The sequence below is a fragment of the Triturus cristatus genome, chromosome 11, assembly GCF_964204655.1.
Source record: "Triturus cristatus chromosome 11, aTriCri1.1, whole genome shotgun sequence".
NCBI lineage: Eukaryota > Metazoa > Chordata > Amphibia > Caudata > Salamandridae > Triturus > Triturus cristatus.
Window position 1 is genome coordinate 624,165,261 of NC_140594.1, and position 18,729 is coordinate 624,183,989.

At 47.2% G+C, this 18,729-nt stretch overlaps 1 protein-coding gene across 2 annotated transcripts in view; it reads left to right on the forward strand.

Moving 5' to 3' along the window:
* Nucleotides 1-205: 205 nt before the first annotated feature.
* The window catches only part of LOC146785184 (inositol polyphosphate-5-phosphatase A-like), a 342,688-nt gene continuing 324,164 nt past the window's right edge, over nt 206-18,729 (forward strand). For both annotated transcript variants that reach the window (XM_085634048.1, XM_085634049.1), the window contains exon 1: nt 206-835. In XM_085634048.1, coding sequence (XP_085490174.1) covers nt 764-835 — 72 coding nt within the window. In that variant the 5' untranslated portion in view covers nt 206-763. The remainder of the gene's footprint in view (nt 836-18,729) is intronic.

Here is an 18,729-nt window from a genome sequence, read left to right on the forward strand (position 1 = left end):
GGGACTGACGGGAGAAGCCGAGGGTGAGGCATTGAAGAGAGGAGGACCCAAGGTGCAGGAGAAAGGAAGAGCGCGAGTGTCAGAGAGGAACTGTGGGAGGGGAACGAGGAGACAGATGGACGGAAGCGAAGAAGAGAAAGGGGAGGGAACAGAGACAGACGGGAGGAGTAAAGAAGGTAAAGGGTGGGTTGTGGGCGGGGAGAGGGAGGGGCGTAAAGAAGGAGAACAGGACAGAGAGGCACATGGGATCAGCTGAATGCGAGAAGATCCAGGAAGAGAGGCCAAAAGACAGGGGCAGCTGCAACCGGCACCGGGAACTCAGCGGCCCTTCTCCGTCATCTAACCAGACACCCCCAACGAGCCTAGCAGACCCCCCCAGCCCTTCTTACAGCAGCCTAACAGCTCCAGGCCCGCTCACTGCACACACCCCCAGCCCTGGTTAAGAACTGAGAACATCCCACCTGTTCACCCCCAGGGCACCACCTGAAGCCCCCACTAGGAGCCGAGTGTCCCGCCCGAGTAGCACAGTGAACCCTTCCGGTGGGGGGGCATCAGATCTCCAGGAGCAGCTGCAGGGTCTCCGCCTCTCCTTCCATCGCCAAGTGACCATTAGAGCCACCCCATACCCCGGGTCAGCAGCCCCACTGGGTCCACCACCCAGCAGAGTCTCCAACCCTCAATCTGAGGAGACTCTGCCTGTGAGAGTCATAGCAGCTGATCGCCAGAGCGAGTGAGTTCCAAGTAGGATGCTAGTAACCTCCTCATGTCCATGGGTACGCTGAGCCCCGCGGGGGTGCTGCTCATCACTGCCAACGTGGGCTCTCTCTTCGACTATGTGAGTTCTTGAGGGGGGCGTGATTGGGCAGGGGGTGAGAGAACTGGAAGCAGGGAGGCGCGGGCGAGGGTCATCACTTACAGAACGTGTGATGTTGATACTGGACCTATGGCTGCAGGGTCACATTTTTGAGTGGCTCAATGTATACAATCAATGGCTGGAATCTAGATACAGGTCAATGACTGGATGTAGGTATGCATCAGACACTGGAAGCATATAATGGATCAGTAGCTGCTTCTTGATAAAGAATCAAAGGTTGGATGTCCCTATATATCCATGCCTGGATGTGTATGGATCGATGGATGAATGTGGGTATGGTTCGGTGTCTGGATGTGTATGGATTGATCGGTGGCTGTAAGTATTGGATCGGTGGCTGGATGCCTATGGATCGGTGTCTGGATGTGTATGGATCGGTGTCTGGATGTGTATGGATCGCTGGGTGGATGTAGGCATGGATCGGTGTCTGGATGCGTATGGATTGATGGGTGGATGTAGGTATGGATCGATGTCTGGATGTGTATGGATCGGTGTCTGGATGTGTATGGATCGATGGGTGGATGTAGGCATGGATAGGTGTCTGGATGCTTATGGATCAATGGGTGGATGTAGGTATGGATCGGTGTCTGGATGTGTATGGATCGATGCATGGATGTAGGTATGTATCATTAGCAGGATGTGGATTGTGGATCAGTGGTTGAATGAATGTACACAGTGTGTTGATATCTGGATCTCGAAAATAGATCAATGTCTGGATGTCGACATTGGATCTGGGCTAGAAGTAGATTGTGTATCAATGGCTGGATAATTGGTCAGTGACTGTCATTGAAGAAGAACCATTAGACGTGACAACAGATAAGATACATGAAGTGTGCCCGTTTTCTGTCTTCTGTTTAAACAAGCCCTCTATGCGGTCGCCATCATCTTTGACCATCACATGTTAGTGCTCTTGTTCTCTGTATTTCTTCCTGTCTTTTTACATGCCTTGTCCTTATATGTCCCCTCAACATCAGCTGTGTCTTTTTTTTTTTAAGATCTTTTATTAAATACAAAGCAAATATAAATACAGTGAAAGTAAGCAGCATATACCGTAACATTGAGACAAAGACATATAATAACAAACTCTCAGCTATTCTTCCGATATCATCGGTACCCCGCCGTTCCCCCAACAGTTCACAGAGCAGCGGCAAAGTCCAGACGTCTGTGCAACCACCCTTCAAGAATGGTACCCACAATTGGAGCACATAGCTCCCCCTGATATGGATTCCACTTCTGCCATATTTTGGTCCATTTGTTCGGACAACCCCTGCTTTCATCGACTGCCCTCTCTGCCTGCATACACCAATCCATGTCTTTCTTCCAAAGATTCAGGAGCAGTGCTATCAGCCCTCCACATCCATGCTATATTAGGTTTAGCGACCATCAAACCCAGTGTCAACCATAGTCGATCCATACAGGTAAGGTCTGTTTCATGTCAGTTATTTAGGAGTCACCATTTCGCGTATAACCCCATATCGCAGCTGTGAGTCTTTTAAGTGTCTTTGCAAATCTTTTCTTCAAAACATATGCTGTGTTTAACACCTTTGCCCTTCTGTTGTCCTAACATGCCTCCTGTTTCCTCCATCAAATCTCATGCCTTGGCCTTTAATTGTAGGAGTGGGCCTGCTCCACTACCCCTTTAACCATAAAATGATGCCTCTTCAGGTATGTGAATGTGTGTCTCTCTCTCTCTCTCTAGTTCAAATGATTGAGTCTTAGCTAAAAGGACTTGTGCTTTGCACCATTTATTGCTTGGTCATCTGCCTGTAGGCTGTCTCCAGTCATAAAACTAAATCAAAGCTGCACCACTTAAGAATACACCAAGTCCGTATAGGTAGATTCAATCAATCGTGCGCGACTTGAAATAATATCTTCTTTATTGTTTCTTTCTTTATTGTACAAAAACAGCCAACGCGTTTCGTCCTGTTGCACAGGACTTCTTCAGTGCATTCTTCAATATCCGAAATACCAGATGAAATGGTCCAAATAGTGCTAGGCTAATAGGCCATTCCAGTATCCAACGGATTAGTGATCTCAAATTGTCATAACGAGGTCAGAAAAAATTCTAGAACGCATTCCAGCAATTATTCCAGATGCCAACGATCTTGTTGGAATCAATATTTTAGTGTGACATTATAACCACAAATGTGTAATCCGAGCTCCTAATATTTGGGACAGCACCTCCGCGGGGGTGACCTGGCCTACTTTTGGATGCTCGGGGATTATACCTTGTGCCAGCCGTCATTAGCCTGCTGCAAGGTTTGTCCTAATTGACCTCTTGAGGTGACAGGTGTTGTGCTCTACTAATGAGAATGTGGTAAGAGCTAGTGACTATACTGTGGTGGTTCTACTATCTGTTCCATTCTTTTAGGTAGGGGCCCTGGTGATGAGTTTGGCCATAGCTGTGCTAAGAGGTGTTCTGAGGTCCTTCTTTGATTTGTAATGATATCCTGGATAATATCGGAGATCCTGAGTATCTTATGTTACCCCACTCTGGCTGGGTCTTGTCTCTTTGGCCTGGGATTCTGTGCACCCAGGCAGGTTCTTGAGGTTTAATTGATATGCCAGTTTTGAATTGCAACAAAGATGTAGTGTGAAAGATCAATTATGTTGATGAGTGAAACACAGTTTGATGACCCTGTTCTGAGCTGCCATAGTGATCACTTTGCTAAATCACTGTATATCTGCTTTGGGAATGCCAGTTCTGTATATAGATTAGTAGTATAATTCCCTTTTAGTTTGAGGCCCTCGCAATTAACAAAACAGTTTAAAAATAAAAAACGTTCGATGTACTTATAAATGGCTTTATTGATGTGTTGATTAGGGTTTTCTGAGAGCTGTTTAAAATTCTTTCAGCTTCATAATGATATGGGGCATGGTTCACAAAATAGTGGTGAATCTGTACCCACCGGGTACTCCTAGGCATGATTGCAAGTTTACAACTTGGGCTTAATCCCCAAAGTGTCCAGGAATGCGCCTGTAAGGCTGCGCCATTTGCACATTTCCAGGTGTATTCTTTAGAAAGTCACGTTCTGCTGGAGCAAAGCATTGACAAATGCAAGATTACTTTTTATGAATATCTTGCACTCTTAAATCCAGGAATCTTTACTCCAATTCCAGCCATTTGCACTTATAAATCTGTTTTACAAGCTCAAATACCTCTGTGAATCAGGTCCACTGTTTGTTTTCTTTTCCTCTTTAAATGTAATTACTCGTTTAGTTTCTTTAGTGTAAGCATTTTTAATGTGGCATTTAGCTAATTGTTTGTTGCAAAGGGAGTGTGCATTATTAATGTATTTGGAAGACAGCCTGTTCCTCTTTTCTTTAGTCCTTGAGTCTTGTTCTCTTCATGAATACGTTGTTGTCTTATTTGCTGAATAATTATTTGTTTATGAACGGATTCCTGTCTTCTGTATTAAACAATTCCAATTGATAATCTTTCACATCGTATTTACCTCTCAGTCGGCACAGAACTCAGTGGTTGGGCTTCAAGAGAATCTGAATCACTTTATTTGAATTTGCCGCTCATTAAGCGTACAAGTCATGTTTTGGTGTTATGGAGAAACTTGATCACACTGTTTGTATTTTTAACCTATTCGATAAGGAACTCAGGTTTTGGCCAAATCCAATATTTCAGCACAATGAATTCCGCTCTTGAAGGATGCAGTCACTTTCAACCTCAGCAGCTCAGATTATTGTATGTCAGTGCAATCTGTTAAATTCACGGAGATTGCATTAAGATGATTGGGGAAAGGGAGGTCCGTTACATACAATCTGTGGGGAAGTAGGGGCACAACAGGAATGCTAGTGCATTCATATGTTTTTGAAACCTTTGAAAATGTACTGTATTGGTGTTGGTACAGTGTAAGATCTTGTTTAGGCGATGGAATAAGATAGCTGGTACCAACCTAACGGCCGCCCTCGACTACTCCCCTCCAATTTTAGATAGCAACAACGAGGTGGCAGCAACTCAATTTAATGACTGGATCCTGGGAGCGATCAATCGTATCGCCCCCGTACAGGTTGCTACACTTAACAGACGCCCACCGGGTGCACCCTGGTATGGACCAGAGTTTAAACGGCTAAAAGTAGAATGCAGAAGGCTCGAGCGTCAATGGAGAGTGGATTATAGTAGGGTCAGCAGGGCAGCCTATAATGGTGCCTTGAATAACTATAAACAGGCCATTTTGACTACTAAAAAAGCTTATTTCACCCGGAAAATCCTGGACGCAGGCAATTCTGCCAAAGAACTTTTTAAATCCGTGTCCTTCCTGGCCAAACCCCAGCAAGCTAATTTGTTTATTCCCGATCAGGCCTTTTGTGATCAGTTAGCGGTTTTCTTTCACAACAAGGTGCAGACAATATATGAGGACCTGGCCATCTCATCAAACCCAAAATCTGCATCAGGCAAGCAGCAGATACTGTGTGAGGAGCAGAATCTGCGGTGTAGCCTCACGTCCTTTGGTCCCCTGTCAGAAGAGGTGGTAACAGACATTTTAAGGTCTATTAAATCAGGGTCAGTTACCGATCCTTGTCTCCCGCCAACTATGCATTTGGCGGCGGAAAGGATCAGCCCCACCCTCACGTCTTTGATTAATCAAGTCCTGGCTGCTGGGACTTATCCTGCTGCCTAGAAGACGGCCAGTGTCAGACCTATCCTTAAGAAGGCCTCATTGGAGCCGGCAGAATTAAAAAATTATCGACCTATCTCTGGCCTACCATTGGTAGCCAAAGTTACGGAAAGAGCTATAAACGCTATCCTAACTGAGTACCTAGATACACACTGCCTGCTTGACTTCTCCCAGCACGGCTTTCGCCCTAAACACTCCACTGAGTCGGCCCTTATCTCTGCAGCTGAGGGAATTCGGGCAGCGGTAGACGGGGGAGGGAGGGCAATTCTTGTCCTTCTTGATTTGTCTGTCGCTTTCGACACCGTTAACCATACGGTATTGGTGCGGCGACTAGAGGAGGCTGGGATCACTGAGCGGGCTTTGGCCCTCCTTTCCTCGTTTCGGGAAGACAGAAAGCAGAGTCTGAACTGGGCGGGCTTACAATCGGGTAACTTCATCCTGCCCTGTGGCGTCCCAGAAGGTTCAGCTCTGTCCCCTACCCTATTCAATGTGTATGTTAGACCATTGGCCAGAGTAGTTAGGAAACATGGATTCACCCTTGTGTCCTATGCTGATGATTCAAAATTGGTGATATCAGTATTTGACAGACCAGAGCAAGTAGCGGCAAGATTTAACACCTGTCTGAAGGACGTTATGGAGTTGATGCGCCAGAGTTTCCTAAAGATAAATACTGAGAAGACAGAAGTCATGGAATTTGGCAAGGGTTCCCCATTGTGGAGTACTCTGTGGTGGCCACCGGAGGCCGGGGAGTGTCCTCTACCGGTAACTAAGGTGAGGAACTTGGGGGTGATTTTTGACGATAAGCTGAACATCTCAGCCCAGGTTAATAGTTTAACCTCATCTTGCTTTCTGAGAAAAATCTTCTGCTTCATTCCCCAGGCGCTGCAGAAGACGGTAATGGTTGCTCTTTTTATGTCCAGATTGGACTATTATAATGCTATGTTCCTGGGCATTGATAAGCACCAGGTCAGCAAGATCCAGTCACTGCAAAATGCTGCTATCCGTGTAATTTTAAAGCTACCTAGGGGTCACCCAACGTCCAACGGAAGAAGGTCATTACACTGGCTTCCGGTTCAGCAGAGAATTGAGTTTAAGACGCTCTGTTTGGTGCACAAGGCACGGTTTGGAGGGGGCTCCGTGGACTGTCGGGATAGGTTTAAGCCTTACACCCCCTCCCGGGACCTACGTTCGGCCAACCTTGGCCATATATGCACCCCTAGATACAGACTGGCAAGATGGGGCGGCCGCTCATTTGCCAGCTGTGCTATCCAATTATGGAACAAGTTACCTGTGGCTATGCGATTTCAACAGAATCTCCCCTCTTTCAGGAAGGCCCTGAAGTACCAGTTGTTCAATATTCACTAGCTACTAGCTCCCTCTTCCGTTGACTTCACACACCCCAGCGCCAAGACGCCTCATGGCATTCGAGCCCTCTATAAGCTTCTTTATACTTATACTTATACTTATAGGGAGATGGTTAGAGCTAGACGTTATTGTAACAATGATATGCATTTTCTTACTTGTATCGAAGATATGGAGAAACGTTTTTTGCAGAGAGGTTACCCTAATCGTGACATCATGATAGCAGAGGATAGGGCCATGAGAATCAAAAGGGACACAACTTTGAAACCTAGAAACATTGATAATCAATCCTCTGCACAGATCAGATTAATCACTGATTATAACTCTGTGAGTACAGCATTACGTAACAGCATGAACAAACATTGGCATATTCTACAGACGGACGTAACCTTGCAGGGGTTCTTAACCATCAAACCCCAGATGACATTTAGAAGGGGCAGAACCTTGGGTACTTTATTGAGTCCCAGTTATCCTGTTAAAACGGAATCAGAACCATGGTTAACACAATTTTCAAAAGGTGTTTTACAAATGTGGTCATTGTGGAATGTGTAGGTTTGTGGACCACAAGAGGAAGCTATTTAAAGATAGTATGGGGAAGATGTATACTATCATGACAATATCAATTGTGGTACAAAATATGTTGTTTACATCATCGCATGCAAATATACTAAAATGTATGTTGGAAGCACTATAAGGGCATTAAAAGATCGGGTTGGAGAGCACATGCGAGCGATTAAGCACAATGATTTAAGGTATCCTATTGCTAAATATGTTAACAAATGTACTGCACAAGGTCCTAACAAAACATTCATGTTCTATGGCATAGAACATATAAAACCAGATCCACGTGGTTGTAATAGAGAGCTGAAATTATGAAGGCATGAGGCGCGGTGGATTATGCGTTTGCGAGCCGTGGAGGAGGGGCTCAATTATGACAAGGAATTATAATATTTTCTTGGTGACTAATGGCTGTAGTATGTATGGCATTCCTCGACAGGAGATATTTGGTAGAGTGTTAATTATTCGTACCTTAGGCGTGAGGTATTGTTGACTATATTTACAAATATGGCAACATTATACAAAACTTGTATTATAAGGTTAGTTGAATGTGACATTATTATACATAGAAGTTTAATAGGGGCACTTTTTGGTGAAGGCTTTTGATTTTCTTTACATATTATAAGGTCTAGTAGAGTACGTTTTTTTTCTTATTTTTGGACCATGCTATTGTTTGGTATAATGTGGAGGGTGTAATAGTGATTAAAACAATGGTATTTTAATATTGTTCGCGAACAGTGAGTTTTTTTATAATACTCTTTACTTTATGGTCTCTTTATTATATTAAAGCGTGACATGGAATTCAATCTGGGCACACTAACCTTTCAGATTTGTTAGGGATAATTACAGATTGATCGATATTTGACAATGACACGAGTTCGTTAATAGTTGACTCACAGCGATCGGTTTATTGCAATATGGCGCCGTCATTTTCGTGTGTGTTGTCATTTCTCTGTTGTTTATTCTCCCATTCTATACCCGAAGGGGTAGATGACTGGCTTCAACGTTTCTGGCTGGAGCGAGTTAACACTGGGGCAGCATGTAGTTGTTTCAAGCGAACATTAACTTATTTTTTGGAATACTATGAGTCTGACATGATTTTGTTGTAAACCAGTCCACAGCGATTTGGCCATCTTAAAATGGCGCTGGTGTTTTCGTATATTTAGTCACCTCCTCACTTTTTATGTATGCTTATTTGAATACCGGAAGGACTTGTTGTCCGTCTTCAACGTATCGGGTTGTGGCGTGAGAATACTTGCACAACAGGTATGTATTTTTAGTGGTCATTTACTTATCTTTATACTCTCTTTTTTTCTGACGTTTAAGTGTAGGGTAGTATCGAAGCCGTTATTGATATTCGGTTTTCTTTTCAAATGTTTACAGGGCACCCCGTACTGCAGGGACCTGTTGTAATTATCGGAGGGGAAGTCTCCATTTGGATTAAGAGTAAAAGGATATTGAGATCTTGATCTCGCTGGCTTATTTTACCAGCGTGTATCTTGGAGGACATATTTACATTGGATCTGGAACAGTGGCTTTTCTAGAGACTTACGGGTAAGCAGAACTTTGGGTATATTTGGTATCAATGTCTTATGATAAGGAGATTATAAGAATAATTACGTTCCGTTACAGGGTCAAAATTAATAATAAGGGAGTGGAATATTTTGTATAATAAAGGACCGAACAAGCCCAAGGAGACAGAATCTTTTTGTTTCTTTACATTATTGCATTATTTTGGTGTTATAAGTTACGTGTGCTTCAGTAATTGTTAAATGTTTTGATCAATCTAAGATTGAATAGTTGGAGAATTTGGGTGGAAGTTCTCCCCTTCTGAATGCACTGCTTACACATGTAATTGTCTACCATTAGATATATTGTTGTAAATTTGTCATGAGCGCCTGAAGATCCTTTTCATCCTTTTCTGTTAAATTGGTACAGTGTATGTCAGCAAGGAACCTTCATGGTTTTACTTTCTCTTATGGAGTGACTGCTTGTTCCAAAAAATGTATAACATTGTTTGATCTTTTGGCAAATGGTTGTTCTAATGTATGGTTTTTATAGTCCTGATTTAAGAAAAAAAAACTTTTATTGTCACGATTGTAAGTAATTATCAATACATTATTTGGTGTGAATTGATTTCAGCCTTCCTTCATAAACCTTATTTTCTCTTTTGTATACTCATATTCATCTGTTCCTCGTGATTCTATAGTTCATTTATTTAAGAGTTTTATATAGCGCTGGTTAGATCCGAGGGTATCGGAGTGTATTACATCAGTATATTTCACATCACACAAAAAAAACAAGTATAGACAGGCCAGCTGAGACTAAAAAATCAAGTCGGTGGTTGAGCACAAGGGAGGGGGAATAGCAGGGAAGGGGTATAGGGAGAGTGGGGGTGGAGAGCCTGTCACGGTTGGTAACCCCCTAGTTGTTGTGCTGGTTGAGGAGGAGCTGCATTGACAGTCTATTGAAGCTCAAGAAGGAGGGATTTGTCATGATATCATTGGTATTGTATAAGTGAACATTTTCATTCCTTCTTCATGAACACCTTCCATTGTTCGTGGACCGATTCATTACTTTTCCAATGAGTTGATTATTTCTTTCTTCAAGAAGCAATGCTTTATTTCTTCATAAATACACTAATGACTTCTTTTTTAAACTATTATTTTTTCTTCATGACCATATCTTCTTTTTTATGAAATTTACTTCTGCCTTATTCGTAAAATTTCCTTTTATTCTTTATCAACCAACCTGCCTTTCTTCGTCAACCTACATTTACCTTTTTCATGAACGGATTGCTTCTTCCTCAAAAACGGTTTCTTCGTAGTTCTTGAGTGAGCTTTTTTTTTTTGATTCATGGATCCTTAGTTTCCTTCTTAAATTATTTCTGCTTTCTTTGATAACTGGCTTTTTCCTTGGTTACAAGCATAGTCCTCACTTCTACATAAACCATTCCTTTGCCTCTTCAAAAACTGCCATATTTGTTAACCCATTCCTGACAACTTGATGAACCAATTCATGTTTTCTTTATTAAATGATTCTTGTCTTACTCATGAACTGATCTTTGACTAAAATTATCACACTTTTGTTCTGTTCCTATTTCTCCTTTGTTTATTAACATAATCTTCTTTTGTTATGAACTGATTCTTCCCTTCTACTTAAATTGATTCATTCTTGTTTATTACTTTTTCCTCCGTGCTCTGTGAACCATTTTGTGTCTTCTTCATGATCTGATGCTAGCCTTCATCTTGAATTGATCTGAGCTTCCTTCATTAATATTTATTGGAGAGATCACTCTTATCTTTAAAAAGCGATTGCTGTCTTCAAGCCAATTCCCGCTTTACTTATGAATTTTTTTTTTTTTTACTTCTTCATGATCTTAATTGTACCTTTTTAAAGAACTAATCATGGGGGAAATGAGGCCCAGGCAAATCGAGTTATTACTTCCCCAGCCTACAGGCAAGAGTCACAGACAGGTTGAAGCTCCAGGCATTGTAACTAATAGCTCTCCCTAGTCCCACCCTGTTAGAAGTTAGATGGGTCAAATTCAAGGACAAATCTATTCCTTCACTTAGGTCATTCTCATAGGCCGGAACAGCAAGATTTCTTGATCCTCCATGCTTTACTTAAGCTGCTTTACAGAGCCTCCACACCCCATTTCACAACCAGGCTACTGCACAAGTGCTCTGGGGCAGAAGTGTACCCTTACAGATCACTATTCTCTCCTTCGAGAAACTACAACAAGTACATCCCTCCTTCATCAACCAGTTCTTTCTTCATTGGCTAATTCTTTTCTAAGTTGTGCATCAGTCCTATCGGTCCTCATAAATTAACTTCTTTATAAAGATATTCTTCTCGTCTTCATGTACCAACAGTTTCAACTCTTTATGACCCTGCTCTTGTCTTTTTCAAGAAGGGTGATGCCCTGAAACCGGTCGCAGGATGCTTGTTTCCGGTCCAGTGAGGTCCTGGCTTGGCAGTTCGGGCTGGACTGTTCCCACAAGGAACAGGGTCAAGACTGATTTGCATATGGCTGGGTCCAAACTGGGGTGGTGTGGTGAGCAAAAGAATGATGGATTAAACACAGATCTTTGTGACTGGGGGTGAATGTTTGCATTGTCCAGCATTCCGTCCATCAATTGTTTCTTTTGTGCTTGTCTTTTTCATAAGCACACTCGGTTGTTTCCTTTTCAAGAACATATATTTTCCTTTTCCTTGGATCATTTCTTCCCTTCTCTTCTACTGATTGTTGCCATTCTTGTGACCTAATTCCTGACTTTTTTCTTTAATTAAATTGTCTTCTTTATGAACCTGTGTTTCCCTTCATCCTGAAGAGAATGTTCCTTTCTTTATATTCAAATTATTTCAATCTCCAAAGGCTGAATCTTCCCTGGTGCTTGAATCAGCCCTTTATTTCCCATGAACCATTTCTTGCTTTCAAACTGTTTACCCTCACCCTGAAAAGATTCTTCTCGTCATCAAGAACCTATCTTTTCCTTCCTCATGAAAACAGTCTTTCCTTGATGATTATGTATTGCATGCCTTATTTACGAACCTATCACGGTCTTATTTTTTAGCCAGTTCTTGCTGCAATTGTTGTCAATCCTGCCTTATCCTTGATCCTTTTATATTCTTCCTACATGAACCAGTGGTTTCCCAGAATTGTATCTTGTATAGATTCACCTTCTTAAATCTATGAAAGATACCAAATCGTAAGAACTACATTTACAGATAGTTAACTTTTTTCTCTCGCTTGTTAACCCATTCTTCCCATGAGCATTTTCTGACTCCTTTGTGAACACGTTGTTCTTAATGTAGCTATTTTCTAATATTCATTTACCGGTCAATTCTTGCATTACTTATTATCTCATTCTTCTTTTTTGTCTAATGCACATACAGCGGAGCTCGGTAACCCAGAGGCTTCTGTAGCATCAATGAACAATATCCTGACTTTGACAGTTTTCTCATGTAATAACGGAAAAGGAATAATGAAGGGACGTGCATATGACATACAACAAAATTAAACAAAAAAACAGATAACACCCCCCACCCCACACCCCATCGCACAATCAACCCAGCAAAACAGCATGTATGATCGGAGCTACAGTTCTACCCTCGCTATGAAAAATGTCCAAGAGACACCATGCCGCCCGGTACACGTATGATACAGACCCCCCCAAGACAAGGGAGGAGAAGACTACAACCCACACAATCCCCGCGCTGGAATGTGCTCCAATTCCAATCCCCTGTAATCCGCCCAGCGCTTCCAGATTTTATAATGTTTACGTGGGCATCCCCGTGCTATAAAAATGGGGGCCTCGAGGCCTATACAGAAATCCAGTCCTGCCTTCCACACTGAGACGGAGGGTGCGGCAGTCACCTTCCAGGCCCTAGCAATGTTGCGCATAGCAATAGCTGCCCCGCGTGGGGAGGCCAGGGCCTCCGTCCAGTCCTCCTCCTCAAGTGAGCCCACATCTTCCTCCCATGCCCCGCTGAGAAATATGGTGACAGGGGGCCCCCCTGCCTGGTGCCTCGACCAATGGGAAAGACCAACGAGGCAGAACCCGCCACTCGCACAGACGCCGTTATGTCTGTGTAAAGTCAAATAAGAGAGAAAGCGAGGTCCTAGATTCAATCCGTGTAGGAGGGCGAATAAATACTCCCAGCTCAGTGAATCAAAAGCTCGATCCATATCTGCGAGCAATAAGGCCGCGTACCCCCAAACTCCCGGCTGCCGTGATTGCTGTATGAACCCTACGAATATTATGGCGGGTCGCCCGCTGGGGCATAAACCCGGCTTGGTCCGGATGAACAATAGACGAGACATGGGGACGGAGGCGATTAGCAAGCGCCTTGGCCAGAACCTTGGCCTCGACGTTTAGAAGAGAGATGGGACAGTAAGATGCATGGTGTTCGGGATGCCTGCCGGGTTTGTGGAAAACCACCACCTCAGCATGCTGCCAGTCCCTGGGCAAACGACCAAGCTCCCTGGCCTCTTCCACAACCTTGCAATAATGTGGACCAAGCTGCTGGAAGTACCGTTTAAAGAATTCATTCGGGGAACCATTGGGACCTGGCGCCTTACCAGGCCGCAGCTCCTGGAGAGCAGAATTCAGTTCATCCACCGAGAATGGCCGGACAAGGTCCGCGCTTACCTCGTCAGTCAGAGCTCTGTGTAAGAGATCATCCAAAAATCGGCCAATAACCTCTGCCGACAAACATTCCCGGGGAGCATAGAGGTCCGCATTGTCAGGTTCCTCCGTTCCGATGTCCCCGGGGCTGTGTTGATGCTCTAGGGGGGCCTACCTCTGGATGACCCCAAGTCCGGCGTGTGGGTGAACACGGACTTTTGGGGTGATCGAGCGGGGGAAGGAAAGGGTGGGGACTGCAGGGAGGGAGATTTGAAAAGCAAAGAACAGCAAGACACCTATGAGACCCTTTTCTAAGTAGAAGGAGACACTTGCGTCATCATAAACATCAGCGTTTACACACCTAGATTGCCCCCTCACCTGTAAAGCAAAGAAGGTACGTCAAGACATATATGGGAGAGCAAGAGGCAGTGACCAGTGGTCTCAGGCAACTAATACAAATGAAAAGAGAGATCATAGGTATGGATTGTCACTGCAGAACACACACAGGGAACATTTCATCTCTTTCTCATCTTCTCTCAACCGTGTACCCACTTGTGAATGCCCCTTTTTGTTCCAAGCCACCGTAGTTGGCACCACCCCGTCGGAACGAGGCTCTCTCGTATGTCTGAGTAAGATAGAAAAGAAACAATAATGATGACTGGCGGTGGGGGCTTGTCTGATAGCCCGTCCTCCTTTGCCAGCAATACCTGCTATTTACAACTGAACGTTCCTCATTTGTTTCAGCACACCTGAGGCTGTTTGACTTTCTATTCCGCACTAGACTATGTACATACATGCAGTACTATGCCACCACTGGATTGTTAGTCTTTGGCTCTCTCACTTCGAGAGACAGAACTGGCTCTTTACATGCATGTTACTACTCGTCTGGCCAATAGTATACCACTGCTCCTCTGCATGAGACCTGCCGGTCTCTCCAACAGAGGGGCGATAATTTGCAAAAGTTCCGGGATAACTTCCCGACTATGTTTCAAGTTTGCTGAGACAGCGTCTCAAACTTCGGTTCGAGGAAGAGCCGAAGGAAGAACTAGGCATACAACACGCCTACCTCGGGAGTGATGACTCCGGGGACTCCTGCGTACCGCTACCTACTCCTTCTTCTGATATGGCTCCTTCACCGACACTCAGCGCTTCCTGGTCGCGTCTTGATTCCAAGAATTATCGGCTCCGATGGAGTCGACCTTTCCCCTCTTACGTCCGCGACGGGCGTAGCGCGAGTCACGTGCCGCGTCTCTCGCAACGCCCGTCGGGAATTGTAGTCTGCCTTTAGAACGTAATCGGCTCGCGGTTAATACCTGGCCGGCGGTGCGCTGTCCTGTGGATCCTGACACGCATAATAGACCGCGAAACTTTCTGCGATGTCCGACGGATCCGAGATCGGTATTCCATCGGACCCGACAATACCCGGGCTGACCAGGGAGCCCGTCGCACCTTGGCACAATCTATGTAAGAGTTTGCTCGACTTGTCCCCCCACTGATATATCCTGCTTCGGGTTGCCAGCCATGCCTGGCGGGCTTCATCTAGCAAGAGGGACGAGTAATCCTGTTGCGCCAGCGACAACTGGCGGCGGACTAGCCGCCCCCCTTCGTCTCTACTGCGCGCATCCAGGTCCAAGATTTTAGCTTCTGCCCGAATAAGAGATTCCCTGCGGACCCTACGTGCCGCCGGGCAGAAGATGTCCACCCCGCGAAGTATGGGCTTCATCGACTCCCACAGAGACGCTGCCACCGATCCCATATTGTGCGACAAATACTGGTCTATGGCGTCCCCCATGTGTTCCCTATACTCCGCATTTTGGAGATTCCATGTGGAAAGGCGCCACCGGAAAGGTCCGCGTGCAAGGCCAGCACGCAGGGTAATGGCCACAAGCGAGTTATGAGAAAGCCCTCGAGGTAGAATATCGGCCTCCGCCACCCTGCCAGCATCCGCCCGAGACACAAAGATATAATCAATACGAGAGAAGGAGTCGTGGACCGATGAGAGATAGGTGAACCCCCGGAGTCCCGCCATGCAACCGACGCCATGGGTCATCCCAATCCTGGCCCACTACGAGGGAATGAAGCTTGGTGGGATTGCGAACCATCGGTGCCCCATCGGGCCTCTATCTATCAAGAGCAAGATCTAACACATCATTCCAGTCTCCGCCAACCACTGCCAGGCCCTCCGGGATGTCTGTCTACATGATCACAAGTTTCTCTACAAAACCCCAGGACAACGGCGGTGAAGCATAGACGCTACCCAATATCATGGACTCAACCCTCAACGTACCCTGAAGGAAAAGATATCTGCCCTGTGCATCACCCCACGTTCTAATATGAATATAAGGGACTCGTCTGTGGATCAAGACTGCCACTCCCCTGGATCCCCGCACAAAGCCTGCATGAAACACTTGTATATATCCAAAGCGCTGAAAACAGAGTGCTTTAGTCCCCATAAGGTGCGTCTCTTGCAGCATCAAGATGCCGGCGCGCTTAGCCTGCTTAAGGATAGCTCCGCGCTTAATCTTTTCTAGCGCCCCTCTGACATTCCAGCTCAAAATGCGCAGGGACCCCGAGGAGTCTAATGGTCTACTCGCAATGGCGGCCATGCAAAAACATCAGAGACATGAAGAGCCCTGGTGGCCCAAGACATGCAACATAGCCCGGCCCCAACCTGCAATTAAACAGTGCGATGAAAGAACAACAACAATTCCCCTGAACAACCCAACCAACCCCCTGCCCCCACCCTATACCTCAAAAACAGTGAAGTACCTGTCGCGGCAGGCAGAGCAGGCAGACCCCAACAGGAGGTACCACCCCTCACCCGCCAATGGATCCCCAAACTACAGCCCATCGTCCCCTAGCCCCTACCCCTGTCTGGAATAACCAACAGAAATACTGGCCCTCATCGGCATCCTCTGGCCACTTCTAACATCTCTAAGAATCATAGATGCACAGACACAGAAATTAATCAGTCAGCTGGTGCCGCTTGATCCGAAGCAGATCCCACACGTGACAGAACATCGCTGGATTTGGACCGCCTCCTGGACCTGGAGCGGCGAGGCCCCCTCACCCGGCACCCGGCACCCGGGCACGTTCTGGACCACTCCGCTGGAGGATGAGTCACATTCTCTCCCGGGCGGAGAGTGGGGGTGCAGCCGCACCGTCTCATCCGTCCAACGGAAGGCCTCCTCCGGGGAGTCAAAAAAATATGTAAGAGAATGATAGACGGACCGGGTAGAGCAATGCATATGGGAGTTTGAGTTCTCGCAGGCGGGCCTTAGCTGCGAGGAATGATTGCCGCTGTTGTTGGGTCTGTAAAGTATAGTCAGGGAATATCAGGATACAAGCATTATTATACAGCAAAGGTTCTTGGGCCCTGGCCTGCTTCAGGATCACATCCCAATCGTGATAATTAAGTGGTTTTGCAATCACTGGCCTTGGCCGAGCCCCCGGAGGAGGCTTCTGCATCAGGGCCCTGTGTGCACACTCCACCACAAAGCACTTAGACAAAGAGTCGGGGGGAGGGGTAGCCAGCTCTCCAGCCACTGGGTGATAAACCTCTCCATGTTTCCAGACTCACACCCCTCCGGAAAACCAACAAAGCGGAGATTGTTGCGTCGCGCCCGGCCCTCTGCATCCTCCACCCTGGACGCCAAACCCAGCTGAGCAGTCTCCAGAGATGCCACTCGTTGTTACAGGGTCGTCACCACATCCTTCACTCCCGAGATCCGTGTCTCAGTCTCAGTGATGCGTGCCACCGCATTCCGCAGGTCCTGGCGCAGCAACATAACGTCTGAGCCCACCTCCCCTATTTTTGCATCCAGAGCATCCCTGGATTGGGTAATCGCCGCCAGGAGGGCGGCATTGTCTGGAACATTACCCTGGGCCTCACCCGCCACCACTGCGGAGCCTCCAGGGCCAGCAAATTTGACCAGCGTACTTTGCTTGGAGGACCCTCCATCGGTTTTGTCTCTCGTCATGGTGAGCCGGGTATACCTTCGTGACCCCCCTTCCCAATAGGCAGGCGCTATCACCGTTCACCCCCGGACGGCAGGGTAGCGTAAGTAGCACAGGTGTGACACTGCTGTCTGGCAGCGGTCCGTGCAGCTCGATCCAACTGCCGATGCGGCCGTCAAGGTGCCCTCGCCGATTGTCCGGAATCCCCGGTGGCCAAGCGGCACCGCTTCACTCCGCCCGGCAACGATCCCCAGGTGGGTGAATCCCAGTGCCCAGCAGTGAACCTGAGGGCGATGGGGGGTCTGCCCGGGAGTCCAAAAAGCACAGCACAGGCCCAGTTCAGTATGCCCCAGAGCCTGGGCCACCAATGGTAGCCCCCATAGATCCTCCAAGAGGCCCCCGGGACGAACAGGATGTGCCCCAGGGCCACTTAAGGGACCCAGAAGGTTCAGCAGGTCGCGGTCGCCAACCCGCACCCCCACGCGGTCCGACAGCACCACCGAGCCCCCACACAGACTTGGAGAAGACGGAGGAAGGCGGGGGATCTAGACCCACGAGGAGAAAGCAGGCCACTGCCAACGGGCCACCGCAGCATGCCCCTGGGCCCAGCGGGGGATACGACCACTCACCCCGTGTCACCCGGGTCCTCCCCGCAGTCCGATCTGGCTGCCGAACAAAGAGGAGCGAACCCCGTGAAAGCCGGGAATCGCCGGAGGCACAGAACGGATGGGCGGACCACGATGGACGGGCCAACCCCCGCAGCCCAGTACTCCTCGGAGATGCGTCCGGGGGCCACGCACCAGACCCCGGCCCCCAGATGGCAAACCAGGCAAAGCCCCAGGCAGAGCAGCCCCCCGCCGACTGCCAACACCACCAGGCTGGGCACAGGTACCGGTGGGCCTGCCACAGGATCTGCAACGGGCCGGGAGCTCCACAGCCGGGTGGTCCAAAATGGCGGCAACAGCAGCAAACTCCTCCCTGACCGTCTACACCCTCCCCCTTGGTCTGACTGACCGCCGAGCAATGGGAGGGGAAGGGGGCCGCGCCGCCCCACAGGGAACACCTGCCAGCAATCAGGGTGGAGCAGGTTGACTCGCTCCGCGCCACCAGCGGGGGTGCCGCACCATCCACAACCGCTCTGCCGCTGCAGGATCCACCGGCTGGGCCGCACTCGAGGCCGTGGTCTCAGCGCCGCCCGCAGGGCTCAGGGCCGATCTCC